The following is a 26814-nucleotide window of genomic DNA, read 5'->3' as shown; positions in this document are numbered from 1 at the left end:
CCTCCGCACATTGACTCAGTACCGGTTTCCCCTGTATAGCCTCGTTATTGTTATTTTGTTACTTTTAATTATATTTTTTACTTTAGTTTATTTAATAAATATTTTCTTAATTCTATTTATTGAACTGAATTGTTGGCCTTGTAAGTAAGCATTTCACTGTAAAGTTTACACCTGTTGTGTTCGGCGCATGTGACAAATACGATTTGGTTTCTTTGAATTCCCACCATAGCTCTCCAGGAGAACAGGTCCTTAGAGTATAGCAAAGCCGTGCTATAATTAATAAAAGCCTCAGCTCCCAATAGGTTGGTTTGTTATGGTGAGGATGTACTCGATCAAAATAATTGCCATCTCTGTTTTCATTGTGCCGAGGTCTCATTTTGCCTTTGTCAGTAGAATTGCATGCATTGTGCAAATGAGCTCTGGTTTTTTCAAAGCTGTCCAAATATTTGTTTGTCAACGTGACGAAATGATTGGTACCTGTGTAAACATTATCAGAATTACTTTATTCACCTCAAACATTTACAGATACCCAAAATGTGAATTGTCAATGTGCATAAATACAGTAAACATAGAACTCTGGAGTACAGGCTGATATAAAATGAGGATATACAGGTAACTGCCAAAATAATGGCAACACTTGAGTAAATGAGGAATACAAAGTGTATTGAAAGCAGGTGCTTCCACACAGGTGTGGTTCCTGAGTTACTTAAGCAATTAACATCCCATCATGCTTAGGGTCATGTATGAAAAAATGCTGGGCAGGTCATTATTCTGGCTACCATGGCTATTCCCCCATAGGATGACAATGCCCCCATCCACAGGGCAGGAGTGGTCACTGAATGGTTTGATGAGCATGAAAATGATGTATGCCATTGCCGTCTCAGTCACCAGATCTCAACCCAATTGAACACTCATGGGAGTTTCTGGGGCGGCCACCTCATACAACGTTTTCCATCAACAAAACACCAAATTATAGAATTTATCTTGGAATAAAGGTGTCTTGTCCCTCTAATAGAGTACCAGGCACTTGTAGAATCTATGTCAAGGTGCATTGAAGCTGTTCTGGCTCGTGGTGGCCAAACGCCCTATTCATCAAATCACATTTTGTCACATGTGCCGAATACTACAATACCTTACCGTGAAATGCTTACTTATACAAGCCCTTAACCAACAATGCAGCTTTAAGAAAATAGAGTTTGAAACATATTTACTAAATAAACTCAATTTTAAAGAACTCAACTCATTTCTCGGAACAAGAATAGACTGATGAGTTTCAGAAGAAAGTTTTTTGTTTCTGGGTGTTTTGAGCCCGTTTTGAGCCTGAACCCACAAATGCTGATGCTTCAGATACTCAACTAGTCTAAAGAAGGCCAGTTGTATTGCTTCTTTAATTAGCACAATGGATTTCAGCTGTGCTAACATAATTGCAAAATGATTTTCTAATGATCAATTAGCCTTTTAAAATTATAAACTTGGATTTGCTAACACAACGTGCCATTGGAACACAGGATTCCAATGGTTGGTTGCTGATAATGGGCCTCTATACGCCTATGTAGATATTCCATTAAAAATCTGCCGTTTCCAGCGTCAATAGTCATTTACAATATTAACCATGTCTACACTGTATTTCTGATCAATTTGATGTTATTTTAATGGACAGAAAGATGTGCCTTTCTTTCAAAAACAAGGAAATGTCTAAGTGACCCCAAACTTTTGAACGGTAGTGTATATTATCCACTTTATGTTGGTGTTTCCTTTCTAATTTTTTTGTGGGGATATTTTACAGTGGGAAGATATCTAGAACATGAAGTCTATGAACAAGAAGAGATAAATAGATCCCACCCTCCCTGTCATTGGGCCATCAGGGCCTGTATTCATAAAGTGTCTCAGGGTAGGAGTCAGTTTGCCTTTCAGATCCTAGTAAATTTGGTTACATGGATAAGAGAGACCTGATACTAGATCAGCACTCTTACTCTGAGACACTTCATGAATACATACCCTGATCTTCTCTGTATTACCTGTGTAGATGTGTACCACGTCACGTTCATTTGGCCCGAGGACAAGGAAGTGGTGCAGCGGTTAGAGCGCCAGAAGGCCGGGTCAGAAGAGCAGCTTGTCGCCCAGCTGATGCAGCACCATCGCGAGGTTCACGCCCTGCGTAAGACCTACCGCAACTGCCTGAAGGGCATTGATGCCGACCAACCGCATGTGGACGTATTTGACCAAGGTGAGAAGACCACTCCCAGCTACCACATTTGGTTCCTTGGAAGTTGTGGGAAAGTATGTTTTTAGATTCACATTGGTTGTGGGAATGAAACCATACATTTCTTGACCGGTAAAACAATGTTTTTTAAATATTCTGGGAACTTTAATTTTTAGTTTGACGGGATGTTCTGAGAAAGTTTACCTGGGAGGTTTCACTAAGACTCTGAGAATAGAAATGATAGGTTGGGGGCCTCCTGAGTGGTGTTGGGGGCCTCCCGAGTGGCGGTCTAAGGCACTGCATCACAGTGCTAAATGCGTCACAACACAGGCTGTGTCGCAGCCAGCAGTGACCGGGAGACACATGAGGTGGCGCACAATTCGCCCAGCGACTCCTGTGGCCGGGCGCATGCACGCTGACACGGTCGCCAGTTGCACAGTGTTTCCTCCGACACATTTGTGTGGCCAGCTTCCTGGCTAAGGGAGCAAGCAGTGTGTCAAGAAGCAGTGCGGCTTAACAGGTCGTCTTTCGGAGGATGCATGGCACTCGGCCTTCGCCTCTCCCGAGTCCGTACGGGAGTTGCAGTGATGGAACAAGACTAACTACCAATTGGATATCATGAAATTGGGGAGATAAAGGGGTCAAAAAATACAAATTGGTTATTTGGAGGTTTTTGTTTCAATAAGACTTTTAGCTCATTTTGGGTTAACTTTTTTTTAAACTCCAAGCACAGATTGGACAAATGGAAATACATGTCCTTAGGCATTAATCATTGTGACACAGCATCAGTGAAATTCAAACTTAGAATCTTCTGTCCTCTATCCATGTAATTAGTCCACTGCGCCACCAGGATGGAGCTAACGTGTCTTGTTTTTTTACATATACAAAGCTGTCCATTTTAGTCTATTCAAACAGACCCCATTTCAAAGGAAACAAGCACTCATTAAGATCAGAGGTGCGTTCAGTTCGATTGAATGTTTGCTGAACAACAGAATGGTTTGTACTGAACAACACGTTTCCCCAAAACATTCTTGTATGTTTTTGAACAGACTTTGAGGTTTGCTTGCTCCCGTTTAGTGGGTGCGTTGAGGTGTGGCTTGAAGCAATGAGTGACGTATTTACAGTGCCTTGAGAAAGAATTCATACCCCTTGACTTATTCTGCATTTTGTTGTGTTACAGCCTAAATTCAAAATGGATTAAATATATGTTTTTGTCACCCATCTACACACAATATCCCATAATGACGAAGTTAAAAATGTTTTTGCAAATTTATTGAAAATGAAATACAGAAATCTCATTTACATAAGTATTCACACCCCTGAGTCAATACTTTGTAGAAACACATTTGGCGGCATTTACAGCTTTGAGTCATCTTGCACATCTGGATTTAGGGATTTTCCCCCATTCTTCCTTGCAGAAGTGAACAGCAATCTTCAAGTCTTTCCACAGATTTTCAATGGTATTCAAGTCTGTGATTATGGTTTGGCCACTCAAGGACTTTTACGTTCTTGTTCTGAAGCCATTCCAGCGTTGCTGTTGGCTGTATGCTAAGGGTCATTGACCTGTTGGGACTGGTCGTTTGCACTCAAGCAGGTTCTCATCAAGGATTTGCTTGTATTTGGCTCCATTAATTGTTCCTTCTATCCTTACCAGTCTCCCAGTCCCTGCCTCTAAAAAGCATCCCCATAGCATGATGCTGCCACCACCATGCTTCACGGTATGGATGATGTTAGACAGGTGATAAACTGTGCCTGGTTTTCTCCAGACATAGTGCTTTGCCATTTGGCCAAATAGTTACTTTTCTTTCTCATCAGACCACAGAGTCTTTTGTCTTATGATCTCAGAGTCTTTCCCGTGCATTTTTGCAAACCCCAGGCGTGCTGCCATGTGCCTTTTTCTCAGGAGTGGCTTCCGTCTGGCCACTCTCCCATAAAGCCCAGAATGGTGCTGTAGAGACCGTTGTCCTTCTGACAGGTTCTCCCATCTCAGCCAAGGAACGCTGTAGTTCATTCAGAGTCATTGGGCACCTCCCTGACCACGGTCCTTCTTGCCCGGTTGCTCAGACAACCAGCTCTAGGCAGAGTCTGGGTAGTTCCATATTTTTTCAATATCCCAATGTTGGAGGCCACTGTGCTCTTGGAAACTGTCAACATGAGAAACGGTTTTATACCCTTCCCTAGATACAGTGGGGCAAAAAAGTATTTAGTCAGCCACCAATTGTGCAAGTTCTCCCACTTAAAAAAATGAGAGGCCTGCAATTTTCATCATAGGTACACTTCAACTATGAAAGACAAAATGAGAAAAAAAAATCCAGAAAATCACATTGTAGGATTTTTAATGAATTTATTTGCAAATTGTCTCTAATTGGGAACCATATTTAGGTAGCCTGTTTTGTCGTTGTGGGTGATTGTCTATGTTTAGTGTTTGTGTCAGCACGATTGTTCATTAGCTTCACGGTTGTCACGTTGTTGTTTTGTAGTGTTCAGTTTTTCCATTAAAATGACGAACGCTTACCACGCTGCGTATTGATCCTCCGATCCTTCTCGCTTCTCCTCGTCAGATGAGTATGTTTCTTTCTAAATCATGTCTAAACAATTGAATTGGCCACAGGTGGACTCCAATTAAGTTGTATCAAAGGAAATTGGATGCACCTGAGCTCAACTTAGTGTCATAGTAAATACAAAAATATCCCATTTAAATAAGTATTTCATTTTCAATACATTTGCTAAAATTTCTAAAAACATGTTAAAGTAATGAAATACCAAGAAAATAATGTTTTTTTGTTAAATTCTATAAATGTGCTGAGAATGTTCCAAAGCCAAGCAACTATCCTGCACCATTCTCAGAAAGTTGTGGGAAGGTTGTATGCAAAATAACCATAGGACAACCACGCTCTCACCAAGCTCTAAGAAATGCATGGTTCTCAGAACGTTATGTGCTAGCTGGGGTGTATGACTGTAGATTAGAACACCACTCTAAGGGGTCCAACAACAATGTGTTGTTTTCATTCGCAAACATATGCTACATGTTTCCAATTGTCTGTTCTTCCTCCCAAGTGTGCACTTGTTCCTTTCATTTCAAGGAAATGACTGGTGTAAGAAACATGGTGGAAACTCTAGCCCATGCCTTCACCAATCCAATACTTTTAGGTGTGTGGGAAGTAGTGAACGAGTGTATTTATTATTGGGACAAAGGACACAGCCATAAAGGGGACACTTGTTTAAACCAGAAGCAAATACTCACTGACTGACATGTCTCCATATTCCACAGTAGTACACTGAACAAAAATACAAATGCAACATGTAAAGTGTTGGTCCCATGTTTCATGAGCTGAAATAAAAGATCACAGAAATGTTCCATAATGCATCCAGCTTACAGGTGTGGCATATCAAGAATCTGATTAAACAGCATGTTCATTACACAGGTGCATCTTGTGCCAGAGTGTTTAATGTTAATTTCTCTACCTTAAGCCGCCTCCAATGTCATTTTAGAGAATTTGGCAGTACATCCTCACAACCACTGACCACATGTATGGCGTTGTGTGGGGCCGAGCAGTTTGCTGATGTCAACGTTGTGAACAGAGTGCCCCATGGTGGCGGTGGGGTTATGGTATGGGCAAGCATAAGCTACGGACAATTGCATTTTCTCGATGGCAATTTGAATGCACAAAAATACTGTGACGTGGTCGTGAGGCCCATTTTTGGAGGGGTATCTGTATTCCCTGTCGTGTGAAATCCATAGATTAGGGCTTAATGCATTTATTTCAATTGACTGATTTCCTCATGTGAATTGTAACTCAGTAAAATCTTTGAAATTGTTGCATTTATATTTTTGTTCTGTATAGTAATGACTTTGATGCCCCTCTCTACCTGAGACAGTAATTGACAGTCTCTCCCATCACAGGCCTCAGAGGCTTTGTTGCACAGCATCAAAGCCTCATCCCAATGTCATCTCAGGCTGTGTCCCAAATGGCACCCTATTCCCTATATAGTGCACTACTTTTGGCCAGAGCCCATATCAGTAATAGGGTGCTATTTTAGGACACACTCTCAGTGGGCTGCTGCCCCTCCACAGCCACGCATTCTGGAGGGATGTCAGCACTGCACTGCAGCAGACCCATGGGGAGGTTTTGATTCCCCTCCCTGTCAGCCCAGCTGATGGACAGGGAGTTTGCCTAAGGCTAAGCTACAGGCAAGGGGAGGAGGAGCAGCCGTCGCAGCCTTCAGCCACACCATTAAAGCCATCTGAATACTACCTGTCTGAACATTACACCACTCAACTTGACAAAATAGTTCTGTCATTTTCTCTCTTAAGATTACTTTAAATCTGCAAATGCTACACATACCGGTTTTGGAGAGGTACGGGGGTCTGCGTGCATTGGTGTGTGTGTTCCCAAACAAGGACCAGTTGCTCTCTGAGGCGGCTGATGTTGGTGGGATTTGGAGGATGATGGAGGCAACAGGGGAAAGAGCCTCAGATCCATGAAGTCCCTTCCACCAGGTGGCTGATGAGATATGTTGGCACGACTGCCATGTTGCATCTCCATCCCAAAGCCCTTGCTTGGAAGTGTACTTCTCCAGACTGCCAAGAACCGTGCCCTCATCCAGGCCAAGGTGGAGATGACACCATAGGCCTTGTTGATCTCTGCACCAGACAGGATGCTCTTGCCAGCATACTTGGGGTCCAACATGTATGCTGCAGCGTGTATGGGCTTCAAGCAGAAGTCTTCATGCTTTTTGATGTATTTCAGAACTGCAGTTTCCTCTGCTTGGAGCAACAGTGAAGTGGGCAGGGCAGTACGGATTTATTATCTTACATCTGCAAGCAGAGTCTGAACAACAGACACTATGGCATTGTCTCCCTCAATCCATGCAATGGCTACTGCTGTAGGTTTCAGGAGTTTCAGGCTGCTTACCACTCTCTCCCAAAATACATCATCCAGGAGGATCCTCTTGATGGGACTGTCCACATTGGCAGACTGTGATATGGCCATTTCTTGGAGAGACTCCTTCCCCTCCAGGAGACTGTCAAATATGATGACAACACCACGCAAATGGATGTTGCTGGGCAGCTTCAATGTGGTGTTCATATTCTTCTCACTTTGCTTGGTGAGGTAGATTGCAGCTATAACTTGATGACCCTTCACTTACCTAACCATTTCCTTGGCTCTCTTGTAGAGTGTAACCATTGTTTTCAGTGCCATGATGTCCTTGAGGAGCAGATTCAATGCATGAGCAGCACAGCCAATGGGTGTGATGTGAGGTAGGACTCCTCCACTTTAGACCAAGCAGCCTTCATGTTCACAGCATTGTCTGTCACCAGTGCAAATACCTTCTGTAATTAATTATTCCTTGCCTACACACATTCAACCACCCATCAGAGATGATTACAATACAGTCTGCTTTTTCTATGATTTGCTAGACCTTCACTTGAACTATGATGAACTCTGCATCCAGCAAATGAGTAGATAAAGCATGTCTGGTTGGAGTGGTGTATGATGGGCATCATTCAGAAATCTTTTCCAATACACATTGCCTGTGAGCATCATTGGTGAACCAGTTGCATACACAGTTCGAGCAAAACATTCATCAGCATTTCTCTGACTACGTTTCTCCATTAAGTCAAAACACTTCTGATTCCAGGAGGACCATGAGTTGTTGCTATCGATAAGGTGTCTGATTCATCATTTTCACCTCGAATAGAAGTAGAGGTTGCTTGTTCTGAGCACTGAGGGAACTTTATGCACTTGGCCAGATGATTCTGCATCTTTGTTGCATTCTTCACACACATGATTTGGCACAGTATTTGCAAATGTACCCAGCGTTTCCTTCTACTTTAGCTGCAGTGAAATGTCTCCACACATCAGATAGTGTCCGTGGCAATTTCCTGTAAAGATTAGAAAAAAAATTGTAGCAAAAAAAACAAATACAATTCCATTTACAGATAAATAGTTAAGCAGTCAGATTAAACAACTCCTTTGTGAGATAAATGTTTTAAAATTAAACATGTATGGAAACAGGGGAATTAACACTCCACAGTTAGCAGGCTCAAGCAAGCTAAAACCCACATGGTAGCAAAACTAACTAGCAGATATTGTTAACAAGTTAGAAATTATTTAAACACACTTTTCTGTAGGCTACTATCTACTAGTTAACAAAAAAATCATGTATGTCATTTAAAATATATTCACCCCACCCAGTATTGTTATCAAAACTTAGCATGTAGTCCTTGGCTCAGACAATGTAGTAGTGTGGGCTCAATAGCATCTCATTACTGTGCAAGATCTTGAGAATCAGCTGTACATGTGATGGAAGAATGCATGTGCATGCAGAGGGTTGCAATTCCATTGGATAGTTTAACCAAAATATGCCCCACGACCTAGAATTGCCTTGTGTATATCCCACAAAAAAAGGTTCAAAGCTAACTTTTTTGATGAATTTAAGCAAAATTCCCCAAATTCCCTGAAAATTCCCTGAAAAATGTCGTAAATTTACCGGAAAGTTTCCGACCCTTTTCAACCCTAGTTACTACATGATTCCACATGTCTATTTGATAGTTTTGATGTCTTCACTATTATTCTACAATGTAGAAAATAATAAAAAATTAAGAAAAACCCTGGAATGAGTAGGTGTGTCCAAACTTTTGACTGGTACTGTATACCCATTGCTTCCTGAAGAATATAACTTCTAAATGGCTCATGAGGTTTAGTTCAACTGTCATACCACATCAGAACCCAAAATATAAGCTTGTTTGATTCCAATATTTGTAAACAATGTAATCAAACACTGTATAGCCTCAAAACACATTTAAAACTATAATTTTATGGATAGTCAGTCCTTGAATCCATACCTCTGTCTATGAATCTGAGAGTTGTTACATTTCTGCAGGCCCATCCCTCAGCTTTTTACCAAAACTGATGTAGGGTGCTGCTTTGTTATTGTTTCAATTAAGGATTGTAGCTTTAAAACAGCAACATTTTGTTTCCATACCTCCGCCACTCCCCCACCACCTAAGCCCCATTTTGATCCTGTGTAAGAATTACACACGTGATCTTTTTTTTAGGTCTCGACTCAGCCTCTCCATCCTGTGGTATTAGTTACCAACAGTCCTCCCTCATTGCCAGAATCAGCCATGTATGCTGTCTTTCCCCAGATCCTCTCTGATTTAGAAGCAGGCCTGCGTCCTAAATGGCACCATATTCCCTTTGATCAGAGCCCAAGTAGTACACTATAACGGGAATAGGGTGCAATTTGGGACGCAGTCCAGGTCTATGATTGCAGATAGAGATTTAGAGGAGGCTATGTGTGTTTACTCTCCCGGGCTGTGTTTTCAGCTTGATAAGTAAATGAAAGGTTTCTGTAATGGCACCATTTATAATTAATCAACTTCTTATTTGCTCAAGTTAAACTGAGGGCATAGAAATGTTTCGAAAATGTCTTTGTCATTAAGTATTCATATGCTGTCGTTGAAATACCAAATGTGCTAAAACTGTTTCTTTGAATATTGATTATTACGCTAATTAAGATGCGTCCTTTATTATGATCTGACTGGCTCCCTCTGCCTTAGCCATATGAAAATATGATGTTTGCCCTATGTATGCTTGTCAGAAGTCAAATCAAATTGCATTTGTCACATGCACCGAATACAACAGGTGTAGACCTTACAGTGAAATGCTTACTTACAAGCCCTTAACCCACAATGCTTTAACAAGTTAAGAAAAAAATAGAAAATAAAAGTAACAAATAATTAAACAGCTCAGTAAAATAACAAGCGAGGCTATATACAGAGGGTACCGGTACAGAGTAAATGTGCGGGGACACCGGTTAGTTGAGGTAATATGTACATGTAAGTAGAGTTAAAGTGACTCTGCATAGATTATAAACAGAGAGTAGCAGCAGCATAAGAGGGGTCTGGGTAACCCTTTGATTAGCTGTTCAGGAGTCTTATGGCTTGGGGGAAGAAGCTGTTAAGAAGCCTTTTGGACCTAGACTTGGCGCTCCGGCTAGCCGTGCGGTAGCAGAGAGAACAATCTATGACTAGGGTGGCTGGAGTCTTTGACAATTTTTAGGTCTTTCCTCTGACACTGCCTGATTATAGAGGTCCTGGATGAAAGGAAGCTTGGCCCCAGTGACGTACTGGGCCGTACGCGCTACCCTCTGTAGTGCCTTGCGGTCGGAGGCAGAGCAGTTGCCATACCAGGCAGTGATGCAACCAGTCAGGACGCTCTCGATGGTGCAGCTGTAGAACCTTTTGAGGATATGAGGACCCAAATCTTTTCAGTCTCCTGAGGAGGAATAGGCTTTGTCGTGCCCTCTTCACGACTGTCTTAGTGTGTTTGGACCATGATAGTTTGTTGATGATGTTGACACCAAGGAACTCGAAGCCTTCAACCTGTTCCACTACAGCCCCATCAATGAGAATGGGGGCGTGCTCGATCCTCTTTTTCTTGTAGTCCACAATCATCTCCTTTGTCTTGATCACGTTGAGGGAGAGGTTGTTGTCCTGGCACCACACGGCCAGGTCTCTGACCTCCTCCCTATATGCTGTCTCGTTGTTGTGTCATCGGCAAACTTGATGATGGTGTTGGAGTGGTGCCTGGCCATGCAGTCATGAGTGAATAGGGAGTACAGGAGGGGACTGAGCACGTGCCCCTGTGTTGAGGATCAGTGTGGTGGATGTGTTGTTTCCTACCCTTACCACCTGGGTGTGGCCCGTCAGGAAGTCCAGGATCCAGTTTGCAGAGGGAGGTGTTTAGTATCGGGTTCCTTAGCTTATTGATGAGCTTTGAGGGCACTGGTGTTGAACGCTGTGCTGTAGTCAATGAATAGCATTCTCATGTAGGTGTTCCTTTTCGTCCAGGTGGGAAAGGGCAGTGTTGAGTGCAATAGAGATTGCATCATCTGTTGGGGGCAGTATGCAAATTGGAGTGGGTCTAGGGTTTCTAGGATTTTGGTGTTGATGTGAGCCATGACCAACCTTTCAAAGCATTTCATGTCTACAGACGTGAGTGCACTATGTAGTGTATATATATTATTTTGCATATTAGAGGCTTAGAGTGATTAGTTCCAATTAGCTTGTTGTTAATTTCAGTGTGTTAAACTCAAGGCCTATCATATTGACGAACAGTATTGTTGTGGTTCGACCCAAATGTAAACAGCTGTTCGCTTCCTCTTGAGTGTCACACTTCAAACAAATACTCCCCTGGAACCAGGGGAGGGAGGGAGGGAGGGAGGGAGCATGCGTTAGAGAGAGAGACTCAGAGAGAGAGACTCAATTTATTGATCACCTCCTTTAAAATCAGATTAGCCCACTGGCTCGCTCTTTATTACTCCATGGGAGAGAATAGGGCTTTAAACAATCCCCAGCCAGCCTCAATGCACTGGGATACCTCTGCATGTTAACAGCTGGCTTATTATACATGACAGTGCAAGTAAGCTAACAGAGTTATTGTTAAGCACAAGAGATTTAGTTATTTGTATTTTTAATTTTTAATGGTTTAGTGTCACACTATGCAGTGTGATGCATTGGGGAAATAATATTTTGAGGTAATGTTAGTTTGACTTTGCCAATGTTAGTTAGATTTAGATATATTTGATGTTTATAGTGTAAATAATGTCATACCTTTTTGTATAGAAATGTGCACGAGTGATCCCTCTTCATAAAGACAATACCAACATCATACTTTGGGAATTAGATGTAATTTATAACTATCTTTGCAGATTTGTTCTTTTTCAAATGTTAAGAACAAACTGTTTGTTTTTAACTATTTACGAACATCGCCATGCTGAGATATTTGTAAATATGTATGTACAGTGTGGTCTGAAAGTATTGACACCCTTTATGAAGATGAGCAATAATGACTTTATAAAATAAATAATTCAAATACTGAGCTATATTGTATGCTCATATAATGGGGAATTAAATTATTTTATAGTAATACAATTTCTCAGAGAAAGAGATTTTGCTTAACAAGTAATGTATTTTTCTCAAAGATAGGGGTCACAAGATCCTTATAAATAAAGTATTTCAAATATGTATTACTTTAGTATTTGGTTCCCATATTCCTAGCATGCAATGAGATTGTGACTCTATAAACTTGTTGTATGCATTTGCAGTTTGTTTTGGTTGTGTTTCAGATTATTTTATGCCCAATTGAAATTTATGGTAAATAATGTATTGTGTTTTTTTTGTTGTTGTTGGAAGTCACTTTTATTTTAAATAAGAATAGAATATGTTTCTAAACATGATCATACCCCCAAGATATGCTGACCTCCCCTGTTATTGGTAATGGTGGGAGGTTAACATGTCTTTTGGGTATTACCTTTGACCCTCTGTAACTTTCTCACTCATTATTATTCACGGTTCATTCAGGATTATCCATAATCATAGTAACATCCACATTGATGTAAGTGTTTAGGAACATATTCTGTTCTTATTTATAATAAAAGGGACTCCAAAATGACTCTACATTATTTACCATAAATGTATATTGGGCACAAAATAATCTGAAACACAACCAAAACAAACTGCAAATATATCCGGCGCCGACAGAGATGGCCGCCTCGCTTCGCGTTCCTAGGAAACTATGCAGTTTTTTGTCTTTTTACGTGTTATTTCTTACACTAGTACCCCAGGTCATCTTAGGTTTCATTACATACAGTCGAGAAGAACTTACTGAATATAAGATCAGCGTCAACTCACCATCAGTACGACCAAGAATATGTTTTTCGCGACGCGGATCCTGTGTTCTGCCTTACAACCAGGACAACGGAGTGGATTCCATGCAGCGACCCAAAAAAACGACTCAGAAAAGAGGGAAACGAAGCGGTCTTCTGGTCAGACTCCGGAGACGGGCACACCGTGCACCACTCCCTAGCATTCTTCTTGCCAATGTCCAGTCTCTTGACAACAAGGTTGATGAAATCCGAGCAAGGGTAGCATTCCAGAGGGACATCAGAGACTGTAACGTTCTCTGCTTCACGGAAACATGGCTCACTGGAGAGACGCTATCCGAAGCGGTGCAGCCAGCGGGTTTCTCCACGCATCGCGCCGACAGAAACAAACATCTTTCTGGTAAGAAGAGGGGCGGGGCGTATGCCTTATGGCCAACGTGACATGGTGTGATGAAAGAAACATACAGGAACTCAAATCCTTCTGTTCACCTGATTTAGAATTCCTCACAATCAAATGTAGACCGCATTATCTACCAAGAGAATTCTCTTCGATTATAATCACAGCCGTATATATCCCCCAAGCAGACACATCGATGGCTCTGAACAAACTTTATTTAACTCTCTGCAAACTGGAAACGATTTATCCGGAGGCTGCATTCATTGTAGCTGGGGATTTTAACAAGGCTAATCTGAAAACAAGACTCCCTAAATTTTATCAGCATATCGATTGCGCAACCAGGGGTGGAAAGACCCTGGATCATTGTTACTCTAACTTCCGCGACGCATATAAGGCCCTGCCCCGCCCCCTTTCGGAAAAGCTGACCACGACTCCATTTTGTTGATCCCTGCCTACAGACAGAAACTAAAACAAGAGGCTCCCACGCTGAGGTCTGTCCAACGCTGGTCCGACCAAGCTGACTCCACACTCCAAGACTGCTTCCATCACGTGGACTGGGAGATGTTTCGTATTGCGTCAGACAACAACATTGACGAATACGCTGATTCGGTGTGCGAGTTCATTAGAACGTGCGTTGAAGATGTCGTTCCCATAGCAACGATTAAAACATTCCCTAACCAGAAACCGTGGATTGATGGCAGCATTCGTGTGAAACTGAAAGCGCGAACCACTGCTTTTAATCAGGGCAAGGTGTCTGGTAACATGACTGAATACAAACAGTGCAGCTATTCCCTCCGCAAGGCTATCAAACAAGCTAAGCGCCAGTACAGAGACAAAGTAGAATCTCAATTCAACGGCTCAGACACACGAGGCATGTGGCAAGGTCTACAGTCAATCACGGACTACAGGAAGAAATCCAGCCCAGTCACGGACCAGGATGTCTTGCTCCCAGGCAGACTAAATAACTTTTTGCCCGCTTTGAGGACAATACAGTGCCACTGACACGGCCTGCAACGAAAACATGCGGTCTCTCCTTCACTGCAGCCGAGGTGAGTAAGACATTTAAACGTGTTAACCCTCGCAAGGCTGCAGGCCCAGACAGCATCCCCAGCCGCGCCCTCAGAGCATGCGCAGACCAGCTGGCCGGTGTGTTTACGGACGTATTCAATCAATCCCTATACCAGTCTGCTGTTCCCACATGCTTCAAGAGGGCCACCATTGTTCCTGTTCCCAAGAAAGCTAAGGTAACTGAGCTAAACGACTACCGCCCCGTAGCACTCACTTCCGTCATCATGAAGTGCTTTGAGAGACTAGTCAAGGACCATATCACCTCCACCCTACCTGACACCCTAGACCCACTCCAATTTGCTTACCGCCCAAATAGGTCCACAGACGATGCAATCTCAACCACACTGCACACTGCCCTAACCCATCTGGACAAGAGGAATACCTATGTGAGAATGCTGTTCATCGACTACAGCTCGGCATTCAACACCATAGTACCCTCCAAGCTCGTCATCAAGCTCGAGACCCTGGGTCTCGACTTCGCCCTGTGCAACTGGGTACTGGACTTCCTGACGGGCCGCCCCCAGGTGGTGAGGGTAGGCAACAACATCTCCACCCCGCTGATCCTCAACACTGGGGCCCCACAAGGGTGCGTTCTGAGCCCTCTCCTGTACTCCCTGTTCACCCACGACTTCGTGGCCACGCACGCCTCCAACTCAATCATCAAGTTTGCGGACGACACAACAGTGGTAGGCTTGATGACCAACAACGACGAGACGGCCTACAGGGAGGAGGTGAGGGCCCTCGGAGTGTGGTGTCAGGAAAATAACCTCACACTCAACGTCAACAAAACTAAGGAGATGATTGTGGACTTCAGGAAACAGCAGAGGGAACACCCCCCTATCCACATCGATGGAACAGTAGTGGAGAGGGTAGCAAGTTTTAAGTTCCTCGGCATACACATCACAGACAAACTGAATTGGTACACTCACACAGACAGCATCGTGAAGAAGGCGCAGCAGCGCCTCTTCAACCTCAGGAGGCTGAAGAAATTCGGCTTGTCACCAAAAGCACTCACAAACTTCTACAGATGCACAATCGAGAGCATCCTGGCGGGCTGTATCACCGCCTGGTATGGCAACTGCACCGCCCTCAACCGTAAGGCTCTCCAGAGGGTAGTGAGGTCTGCACAACGCATCACCGGGGGCAAACTACCTGCCCTCCATGACACCTACACCACCCGATGCTACAGGAAGGCCATAAAGATCATCACGGACATCAACCACCCGAGCCACTGCCTGTTCACCCCGCTGTCATCCAGAAGGCAAGGTCAGTACAGGTGCATCAAAGCTGGGACCGAGAGACTGAAAAACAGCTTCTATTTCAAGGCCATCAGACTGTTAAACAGCCACCACTAACATTGAGTGGCTGCTGCCAACACACTGACACTGACACAACGTTGATTCATCAAGTTTTTGCCCAGTGGGTAAGATTCAGTTATCATTATTAAAGACGTCCTCCAGATATTTTTTTAAAGTACACAGTGGGGAGAACAAGTATTTGATACACTGCCAATTTTGCAGGTTTTCCTACTTACAAAGCATGTAGAGGTCTGTAATTTCTTTCATAGGTACACTTCAACACTGAGAGACAGAATCTAAAACAAAAATCACATTGTATGATTTTTAAGTAATTGATTAGCATTTTATTGCATGACATAAGTATTTGATACATCAGAAAAGCAGAACCTAATATTTGGTACAGAAACCTTTGTTTGCAATTAAAGAGATCATACGTTTCCTGTAGTTCTTAACCAGGTTTGCACACACTGCAGCAGGCATTTTGGCCCACTCCTCCATACAGACCTTCTCCAGATCCGTCAGGTTTCGGGGCTGTCACTGGGCAATACAGACTTTTAGCTCCCTCAAAAGATTTTCTATTGGGTTCAGGCCTGGAGACTGGCTAGGCCACTCCAGGTCCTTGAGATGCTTCTTACGGAGCCACTCCTTAGTTGCCCTGGCTGTTTGTTTCGGGTCATTTTCATGCTGGAAGACCCAGCCACGACTCATCTTCAATGCTCTTACTGAGGGAAGGAGGTTGTTGGCCAAGATCTCGCGATACATGGCCCCATCCATCCTCCCCTCAATACGGTGCAGTCGTCCTGTCCCCTTTGCAGAAAAGCATCCCCAAAGAATGATGTTTCCACCTCCATGCTTCATGGTTGGGATGGTGTTTTGGGGGTTGTACTCATCCTTCTTCTCCCTCCAAACACGGCGAGTGGAGTTTAGACCAAAAAGCTCTATTTTTGTCTCATCAGACCACAAGACCTTCTCCCATTCCTCCTCTGGATCATCCAGATGGTCATTGGCAAACTTTAGAGGGGCCTGGACATGCGCTGGCTTGAGCAGGGGGACCTTGGGTGCGCTGCAGGATTTTAATCCATGACGGCGTAGTGTGTTATTAATGGTTTTCTTTGAGACTGTGGTCCCAGCTCTCTTCAGGTCATTTACCAGGTCCTGCCGTGTAGTTCTGGGCTGATCCCTCACCGTTCTCATGATCATTGATGCCCCACGAGGTGAGATCTTGCATGGAGCCCCAGACCGAGGGTGATTGACCGTCATCTTGAACTTCTTCCATTTTCTAATAATTGCTCCACCAAGCCTTCTCACCAAGCTGCTTGCCTATTGTCCTGTAGCCCATCCCAGCCTTGTGCAGGGCTACAATTTTATCCCTGATGTCCTTACACAGCTCTCTGGTCTTGGCCATTGTGGAGAGGTTGGAGTCTGTTTGATTGAGTGTGTGGACAGGTGTCTTTTATACAGGTAACGAGTTCAAACAGGTGCAGTTAATACAGGTAATGAGTGGAGAACGGGAGGGCTTCTTAAAGAAAAACTAACAGGTCTGTGAGAGCTAGAATTCTTACTGGTTGGTAGGTGATCAAATACTTATGTCATGCAATAAAATGCAAATGAATTACTTAAAAATCATACAATGTGATTTTTGTTTTAGATTCCGTCTCTCACAGTTGAAGTGTACCTATGATTAAAAAAAATACAGACCTCTACATGCTTTGTAAGTAGGAAAACCTGCCAAATCGGCAGTGTATCAAATACTTGTTCTCCCCACTGTATATAGTGCAAAGTACACACACTGAAGGTGTGCTATAATGACATACCTGGACCACCTCTTGAGTTCATGTAAATCGTGTGTTAAAATAGGTGAAAAGGAGAACTGGATTGCCACTTTAATGCTGTGGTTGTTGTCTCCTCCCACAGTTCTGAAGTACATTCTCTCGCGGCACTGTTCTGTGGCCCCTCACACCCCCAGGGTCCTCCTATTTGGGCCCCCTGGCTCAGGCAAGAGTTTGCAGGCGAAACTTATCTCTCAGAAATACAACATTGTCAATCGTAAGTTTTCACCCAGAACAGTCCTTCACTGTCCCTCTCAATGTGTTCCCCATATTATTGCCTTTACCTGGCTCTATAAAATAGTCATTGATTGAATTTGTACTATGATTATGGCGTTAAATTCAAAATTGGCTTTAGAAGTACTTCTTATGATACAACTTTTTAATGTTATTTTGACATAAAGTATATTTTGCCATGTTCTCTAAAGTAGCCACAGAAACTGACAGAATGTGGTTATATTAAGTGCAGTTTTCCTCACTCCCAGTTTGCAAACCAGAGAAATGATTTAATACTGTAGATGTATGCCTGAAGTGCTGGAGAATAAAGCCAAAATTTAAATTGTAGCTTCACTGTCCAAATATATATGGCGAGGACTGTATGTACCGTATATGATATATATTTGTTTAGACACAAACATGATTAAAATGTTCTGTTTTGACATGGAGTCTTATGTCACTGCCATTTTTTTGCACAGACTTTAATTTCCCATCCTCCATCTCTCCTTGTTTACTGTGTATGGCTGCATCCCAAATGCAAGCTATTCCTATTTAGTGCACTACTTTTGACCAAGATCGCTCTAGGGAATAGGGTGCCGTTTGGGACGCAGCCTACAGGAGCTGTCATTTTTACTATTCTGTTTATTCCCTGTCTGAAAGGTTACATTGTGTATTCTGTTTATTTCAACATGAATGTCTCCCCTTTCTTGTCCCGACTCTCCGCTTCCCTTATAGTTTGCTGCGGTGAGCTTCTGGAGGCGGTTTCTGCAGACGCGACCAATATGGGAGAACTCATTAAGCCTTACTTGGAGTCTGGACAACAAGGTACACAGCTAGTCATACAAGAGGGTGCACTCATACTCACGTGCTCACACACACCTTTGTGGCCATACAATTTACCTGGTTCCTCCTTCAATTAGTTGCTTTTAGCATCAGAGCCTGCATGTAAACAGTGTTACAGGGGGGAGTAAAAATGGAGACCCTGTATCCCTGCCCATGCAATAGTAATGAACAGCTCTGGAATGGCTAGAGTCATTTGCCCAAAATAATTAGATTAGCTCGGTTAGCTCGGGCTACTCATCATCAGACAATTCTCTGATGTGAATAATAACTAAGGAGACATTCTCTAGTACTACATTTCCAAATAGTTCGAATCAGGTTTTGATCTGAGTTGTGTGTCTCATCTTGATTGGAAAAAGATACATATTTCAGTCAGTTTTTTTATTTATTTAATTGTTTTGCTACTTTGCTACTAAAGAATATTAGACATGATATAAGGCGGTTGCCATTTAGCTGGGGCTACTGCTCCACTCTAGAGGGTGTATGTAGCTGCCAAAGCGTGCCAATCACTGCAGTGCCCAGGGCTTGTGTCTGGGCCACTCGCCTTGAGCAACTTTTTATTAATTGAATTAACATCCCCCGGGGAGTGGGCTCCATGCAGATGTGTCGAGATTGTGCCGCCAATGCATACTGAGTTCAAGCCTAATGAAGACCTTGACTCGCACACTTATCCCTCACACGCGCACACACACAAACACACATTTGCACATACACATGCATAGGCTACACAAACATACACACACACAGGCTTAATCTGGGTCTGGTGGGAAAATGAGAGTCCATAGAGTCCATTTGCAACTATTTACGACCAGAAGAACCACTGCTGGCCACAGTGGGAACCAACTCACATTCTTATTGTTACCAATGTACATATTGGAGTGGAGAATATGCATGGAATATGTTAATTGTTGTGTTCAACTTCTTGTATTTTGTTGAACTGGGCTTTATGTTATCCAGTGAGAGAAGGCGGCTTTTGCTATTTGAAGACATCTCTTTCTCCCTAACCCTCCCTACATCACTCTCCCTCTCTGTGACAGTGAGAATTGCAGGGAAAGGAGCTTGCTTAAGTAATTTACAAGTTGATTAATAGACTCACTGGGGTATAATTGGAGAGATTGTGGCTAGTGTAAGCAGTACAGTGCTTTAGGGATTTGGAGAGCCACATTAAGGAAATAGAAAGTAGGAAATGGTGTTATGGAGGAGTGGATGGAAAGGAGGGAGTGGAAACGAAGGGAGACGAAGAAACCTTTTCAGGCTGCCTGATGTTTGAAGACGTTTCTGCAGGAGGGAGAAGCTCAGATTGTTTGTTGTGGAAATTGGACATTTCAATCCATCAACTTACATTTTTCCCAGGCTTTTTCATGGTCCCCTTGGGTTTTGCTCTTATTTTTTCTCAAAGAATATAATTATATTTGTATTACCTACCCCCCTTTTCATTTTCTGCTATTTTCTCTCTACCTTTCACACATACTTTCCTTCTCCCACCTCCACCCACTGTTTTTCTTCTCTTGTTAAAAGCCACTTATTCACCTTACTTTTGGAATGCCATCATCAACATAAATAAATAATAATTAAACGTATGCTGCCTGTCATGCTGCAGCTAGCTGATTTCAGAGTGAAAGGTGTGTGGAGTGTCTTCAAGAAATGTAAACATGAATTTGTCTGATTCCAACTTAATTATTTTGTTGCCGGATACATTCCTCCTTGGTTCATTCCTCCTTGATTTAGAAGAAAATGCATGTAGTGATAAAATCCTGTCTCTGAAGATATAGCCTACACTTAATAGGCTGGTTTATTTTTGGAAACAAGACAGATTTCTGGCTCAAGGTGCAATAAGTGGGGTGGAGAAAACAAGACCAAATAGAAAGTACAGAAGTAGAAGTACAGAAGTACAGAATTATACCAGACAAGTTAACATAAAGGTTGAGATCCATTTTTTTGGGGGGATTTGCATCACAAGCCTTGTCAGAAAGGAAGAGCACATGTATAAGAATCCTCTGGACCCAATCTGCTGATATGATCATAAAGCCAGGAATTAGACTAATCAATGAAATGTTCTATTCTAAATGAAAAGATTATTAAAGAGTAGGCTATAGTGTTTATTCAGGAAATTCCTGAAGAATCCACAAAAACAGAAGTAATGAGAGAAATATGTTCATCATGAATACGTCTGTAGAAAACACAAATTGATAGAACCATTGCTTATACTGTATCTATCACATCTTACACCAATCCAGTCATGTCAAAAAAGGGATCTCTGTCAGATGTCTGATCAGGAAGGATGCATTCTTAAAGTCTTCTTAAGAATTCTGAAAGAACAAGACCAGAGTCTCTAAGGGAGTGTGTTATGTGTGTCCCTGTGTTTCCTTAGTGCCTGATAGTATGGTGCTGCAGATCCTGACGGAGCGTCTCAGCAGGCTGGACTGTACCACACGAGGCTGGGTGCTGCATGGCTTCCCCAGAAACCTGGAGCAGGCAGAGAAACTCCAGGAGTCCAACTTCATCCCCAGCAGGTAGGCCTATTTACCTCTAGCTCTGGTCCAGGGTGTTAATGCCTGTTCCTCTACTAAACGCCTCTAGTTGCATAGGCCACGCGTTGGAACCCAAGCTAATTTACCTCAAGATCCCCTAGAGCAGTGGTTCCCAAACTTTTTATAGTCCCGTACCCCTTCAAACATTCAACCTCCAGCTGTGTACCCCCTCTACCACCAGGGTCAGCGCACTCTCAAATGTTGTTTTTTACCATCATTGTAAGCCTGCCACACCCACACTATAAGAATGAGTGTGAGTTTTTGTCACAACCCAGCTCGTGGGAAGTGACAAATTGCTCTTATAGGACCAGGGCACAAATAATAATAATCAATCATTTGGCTCTTTATTTAGCCATCTTACATATAAAACTGTATTTGTTAATCTAAAATTGTGAATAACTCACCACAGGTTAATGAGAAGGGTGTACTTGAAAGGATACACATAACTCTGCAATGTTGGAAGGTATTGGAGAGAGTCTCCGTCTTAAATAATTTTCCACACACAGTCTGTGCCTGTATTTAGTTTTCATGCTAGTGAGGGCTGAGAATCCACTCTCACATAGGTACGTGGTTGCAAAGGGCATCCGTGTCTTAACAGCACGATTTGCCAAGGCAGGATACTCTGAGCGCAGCCCTATCTAGAAATCTGGCAGTGGCTTCTGATTAAATTAAATTTTCACAGAACCGCTTGTTGCAATTTCAATTAGGCTCTCTTGTTCAGATATCGGTAAGTGAACTGGAGGCAGGGCATGAAGGGGATAATGAATCTAGTTGATTGTGTCATCCGTTTCGGAAAGTACCTACGTAATTGCGCACCCAACTCACTCAGGTGCTTCGCTATATCACATTTGACATTGTCCGTAAGCTTGAGTTCATTTGCACACAAAAAAATCATACAACGATGAAAACGATGAAAAGACCTGTGCTAATGCAAACAGAGAAGAGCTCCAACTTCTTAATCATAGGCTCAATTTTGTCCCGCACATCCTAGATTCAGATCATTCAGGTGAGAAAAAGATCAGCCAGATAGGCCAGTCGTGTGAGAAACTCGTCATCATGCAAGCGTTCAGACAAGTGAAAATTATGGTCAGTAAAGAAAACTTTAAGCTCCTCTCTCAACAACAAACAAAAACATGTCAATACTGCGCACTTCTGTATGTTGTAAAATCGTTACATGGTCGCTGCCCATACCATTGCATCGTGCAGAAATACATGAGAGTTCAGGGGCCTTGCTTTAACAAAGTTAACCATTTTCACTGTCGTGTCTAAAAATGTCTTTCAAGCTGTCAGGCATTCCTTTGTCAGCAAGAGCCTCTCGGTGGATGCTGCAGTGCACCCAAGTGGCGTCGAGAGCAACTGCTTGCACATGTGTTACTACTCCACTATGTCTCCCTGTCATGGCTTTTGCGCCATCAGTACAGATACCAACACATCTTGACCACCAAAGTCCATTTGATGTCACAAAGCTGTCCAGAACTTTAAAAATATCCTCTCCTGTTGTCCTGGTTTCCAGTGGTTTGCAGAAGAGGATGTCTTCCTTAATTGACCCCCCCATAGACGTAACAGACATATAACAGGATCTGTGCCATGCCTGCCACATATGTTGACTCATCCAGCTGTAACGCATAGAATTCACTGGCTTGTATTCGAAGCAGGAATTGTTGAAACAAAACATGCCAATTTGAAAATAAGCCACGGCAGTTTTTTGAGAATTAAGACGCCTTTCGAGTAGTAAGACATGTATAAAATCAACAGATAACATCAAAAGAAGGGGCTAGAAGCGTCGTATATGGTGAGCTACTGAGTGGCCAGGACAGGCAAGCCCCATACTATTGTGGAGGACTTCGGTCCAATGTCCCTGTCTGTTGTTCGGTGCTTTCCCGCCTAAGGGGTCAGTAGCTCTTCGGCTGCATCAGATTCACAACTGTCAGTGTCCATGCTAGCTGGGCTAACAACAAATGTAGAATTACTGATGTTAGCATTGGATGTGCTCGTGAAAGCAGAACAACTTGTGTCATCGACAGGTGCAGGTGTAGTACTGCTGGTAGTAGCAGTACTACCAGTAGACCTGGTAAGTGTTTCTATGGACGCGGGACTTACTTTTTTTTAACCATTCATCCATTTTCAAGCAAACGGAATGAGCAGCAGCTACGTTTGGCTGCATATGGACCGTTAGTGGATTTCCCGCGAGAGAGTAGCGGTTAATGATTGGATGTTAATTATTTGACGAGGCTACCTGCATTTGACTTTGTTGTTATTTCGCTGAACATTAGATGGTTTCATTTTATTTTTGGCAGTGAAATGAGGCTACTCAGGCGAGAAAAAAACTCACCCAAATGTATAGTCCCATTGGAAAATATAAATGGACTGTTTGAAAATGTGACTTTTTTTTCTCCTTTTAAATATATAGAGATATTTTTTAAATATTTTTTATGTGAATCACATTTTTATTTGGCATACCCCTGATGACATTGGAATACCTGCCCTAGAGGACACAACCAATCAGCCTATATCTCAGACCTTGGACTGACTTAGAAATCACTCACACTCCATTATAGGGTTGTGAGTATTTGTGTAGCACCAGCTGTCAAAGTTGATGATAGAGCCCTATGAGTGTGGCAATGTGAAACTACTGTAGTTGCTCAATAATGTCTCATGCTTCTCCATTCTGTGTAAAGAGATTAGTTTATATAGCTAGTAGGTTCCAGTTTAATTCATGTTTTGGTTCAAAACCACTTCACTTCATTACATGACAGTCAGGCTACATTTAGGGCTCCCGACTGGTGCAGCGATCTAAGAGGCGTCACTACAGTTCCTGGTTCAAATCCAGGCTGCATCACATCCGGCCGTGATTGGGAGTCCCATAGGGCGGCGCACATTTGGCCCAGCGTCGACCTGATTTGGCCGGGGTAAGCCGTCATTATATAAAATAATTTGTTCTTAACTGACTTGCCTAGTTAAATAAAGGTTCAATTAAAACAAAAAATCAATTAAATAAATCAATTACATGTTTGCCTGGTGGAACCAGCCTGTTACCTGTGTTCACCATTATTTTTACTGAAATAGAATGGTGAATGCAGCGCCCTTACAAAAAAAAACACATGTAAAAAATCATAACAAAACTTTTTTACAATAAATTTGTTCTCGCATTTTGAAATGATTTCCTTGCAATATTTTGTTTTGCTTTCAATATAATTATTTTTGTTTGCGACTTCCGAAGTTTTGATAGTTGTCGAAGTTGATATTATTGGCACAAAAGTAACTCACTCACTAGAGGCTAACACCAAATAATAACACTATTACTAAACACTAAAACAGGTGGAAATTATAGGCATTTAGCAAGACACCCCCAATAAAGGAGTGGTTCTGCAGGTGGGGACCAAATCAAATCAAATCAAATTTTATTTGTCACATACACATGGTTAGCAGATGTTAATGCGAGTGTAGTGAAATGCTTGTGCTTCTAGTTCCGACAATGCAGTAATAACCAACAAGTAATCTAACTAACAATTCCAAAACTACTGTCTTATACACAGTGTAAGGGGATAAAGAATATGTACATAAGGATATATGAATGAGTGATGGTACAGAGGAGCATAGGCAAGATACAGTAGATGATATCGAGTACAGTATATACATATGAGATGAGTATGTAAACAAAGTGGCATAGTTAAAGTGGCTAGTGATACATGTATTACATAAGGATGCAGTCGATGATATAGAGTACAGTATATACGTATGCATATGAGATGAATAATGTAGGGTAAGTAACATGATATAAGGTAGCATTGTTTAAAGTGGCTAGTGATATATTTACATTTCCCATCAATTCCCATTATTAAAGTGGCTGGAGTTGAGTCAGTGTCAGTGTGTTGGCAGCAGCCACTCAATGTTAGTGGTGGCTGTTTAACAGTCTGATGGCCTTGAGATAGAAGCTGTTTTTCAGTCTCTCGGTCCCAGCTTTGATGCACCTGTACTGACCTCGCCTTCTGGATGATAGCGGGGTGAACAGGCAGTGGCTCGGGTGGTTGATGTCCTTGATGATCTTTATGGCCTTCCTGTAACATCGGGTGGTGTAGGTGTCCTGGAGGGCAGGTAGTTTGCCCCCGGTGATGCGTTGTGCAGACCTCACTACCCTCTGGAGAGCCTTACAGTTGTGGGCGGAGCAGTTGCCATACCAGGCGGTGATACAGCCCGCCAGGATGCTCTCGATTGTGCATCTGTAGAAGTTTGTGAGTGCTTTTGGTGACAAGCCGAATTTCTTCAGCCTCCTGTGGTTGAAGAGGCGCTGCTGCGCCTTCTTCACGATGCTGTCTGTGTAAGTGGACCAATTCAGTTTGTCTGTGATGTGTATGCCGAGGAACTTAAAACTTGCTACCCTCTCCACTACTGTTCCATCGATGTGGATAGGGGGGTGTTCCCTCTGCTGTTTCCTGAAGTCCACAATCATCTCCTTAGTTTTGTTGACGTTGAGTGTGAGGTTATTTTCCTGACACCACACTCCGAGGGCCCTCACCTCCTCCCTGTAGGCCGTCTCGTCGTTGTTGGTCATCAAGCCTACCACTGTTGTGTCGTCCGCAAACTTGATGATTGAGTTGGAGGCGTGCGTGGCCACGCAGTCGTGGGTGAACAGGGAGTACAGGAGAGGGCTCAGAACGCACCCTTGTGGGGCCCCAGTGTTGAGGATCAGCGGGGTGGAGATGTTGTCGCCTACCCTCACCACCTGGGGGCGGCCCGTCAGGAAGTCCAGTACCTAGTTGCACAGGGCGGGGTCGAGACCCAGGGTCTCGAGCTTGATGACGAGCTTGGAGGGTACTATGGTGTTGAATGCCGAGCTGTAGTCGATGAACAGCATTCTCACATAGGTATTCCTCTTGTCCAGATGGGTTAGGGCTGTGTGCAGTGTGGTTGAGATTGCATCGTCTGTGGACCTATTTGGGCGGTAAGCAAATTGGAGTGGGTCTAGGGTGTCAGGTAGGGTGGAGGTGATATGGTCCTTGACTAGTCTCTCAAAGCACTTCATGATGACGGAAGTGAGTGCTACGGGGCGGTAGTCGTTTAGCTCAGTTACCTTAGCTTTCTTGGGAACAGGAAGAATGGTGGCCCTCTTGAAGCATGTGGGAACAGCAGACTGGTTTAGGGATTGATTGAATATGTCCGTAAACACACCGGCCAGCTGGTCTGCGCATGCTCTGAGGGCGCGGCTGGGGATGCCGTCTGGGCCTGCAGCCTTGCGAGGGTTAACACGTTTAAATATCTTACTCACCTCGGCTGCAGTGAAGGAGAGTCCGCATGTTTTCGTTGCAGGCCGTGTCAGTGGCACTGTATTGTCCTCAAAGCGGGCAAAAAAGTTATTTAGTCTGCCTGGGAGCAAGACATCCTGGTCCGTGACTGGGCTGGATTTCTTCTTGTAGTCCGTGATTGACTGTAGACCCTGCCACATGCCTCTTGTGTCTGAGCCGTTGAATTGAGATTCTACTTTGTCTCTGTACTGACGCTTAGCTTGTTTGATAGCCTTGCGGAGGGAATAGCTGCACTGTTTGTATTCGGTCATGTTACCAGTCACCTTGCCCTGATTAAAAGCAGTGGTTCGTGCTTTCAGTTTCACCCGAATGCTGCCATCAATCCACGGTTTCTGGTTAGGGAATGTTTTAATCGTTGCTATGGGAACGACATCTTCAACGCACGTTCTAATGAACCACAGACCACTTCTCAGTTCCTATGCTTCCTGGCTGATGTTTTGGTCACTTTTGAATGCTGG

General features: G+C 43.1%; 1 protein-coding gene across 2 annotated transcripts in view; it reads left to right on the top strand.

The window, feature by feature from the left end:
• The window catches only part of ak8 (adenylate kinase 8), a 66576-nt gene that overhangs the window by 25592 nt on the left and 14170 nt on the right, over positions 1-26814 (top strand). The window contains exons 9-12 of one of the 2 annotated variants that reach the window (XM_042319584.1): positions 2027-2227; positions 17555-17686; positions 18418-18507; positions 20894-21035. In XM_042319584.1, the coding sequence (XP_042175518.1) occupies positions 2027-2227; positions 17555-17686; positions 18418-18507; positions 20894-21035 (565 nt within the window). The remainder of the gene's footprint in view (positions 1-2026; positions 2228-17554; positions 17687-18417; positions 18508-20893; positions 21036-26814) is intronic. The other variant, XM_042319585.1, reaches the window with a different exon arrangement.

This window comes from Oncorhynchus tshawytscha, unplaced genomic scaffold (assembly GCF_018296145.1).
Source record: "Oncorhynchus tshawytscha isolate Ot180627B unplaced genomic scaffold, Otsh_v2.0 Un_contig_766_pilon_pilon, whole genome shotgun sequence".
Classification (NCBI taxonomy): domain Eukaryota; kingdom Metazoa; phylum Chordata; class Actinopteri; order Salmoniformes; family Salmonidae; genus Oncorhynchus; species Oncorhynchus tshawytscha.
This window is presented reverse-complemented; position numbering and strand designations above follow the sequence as displayed.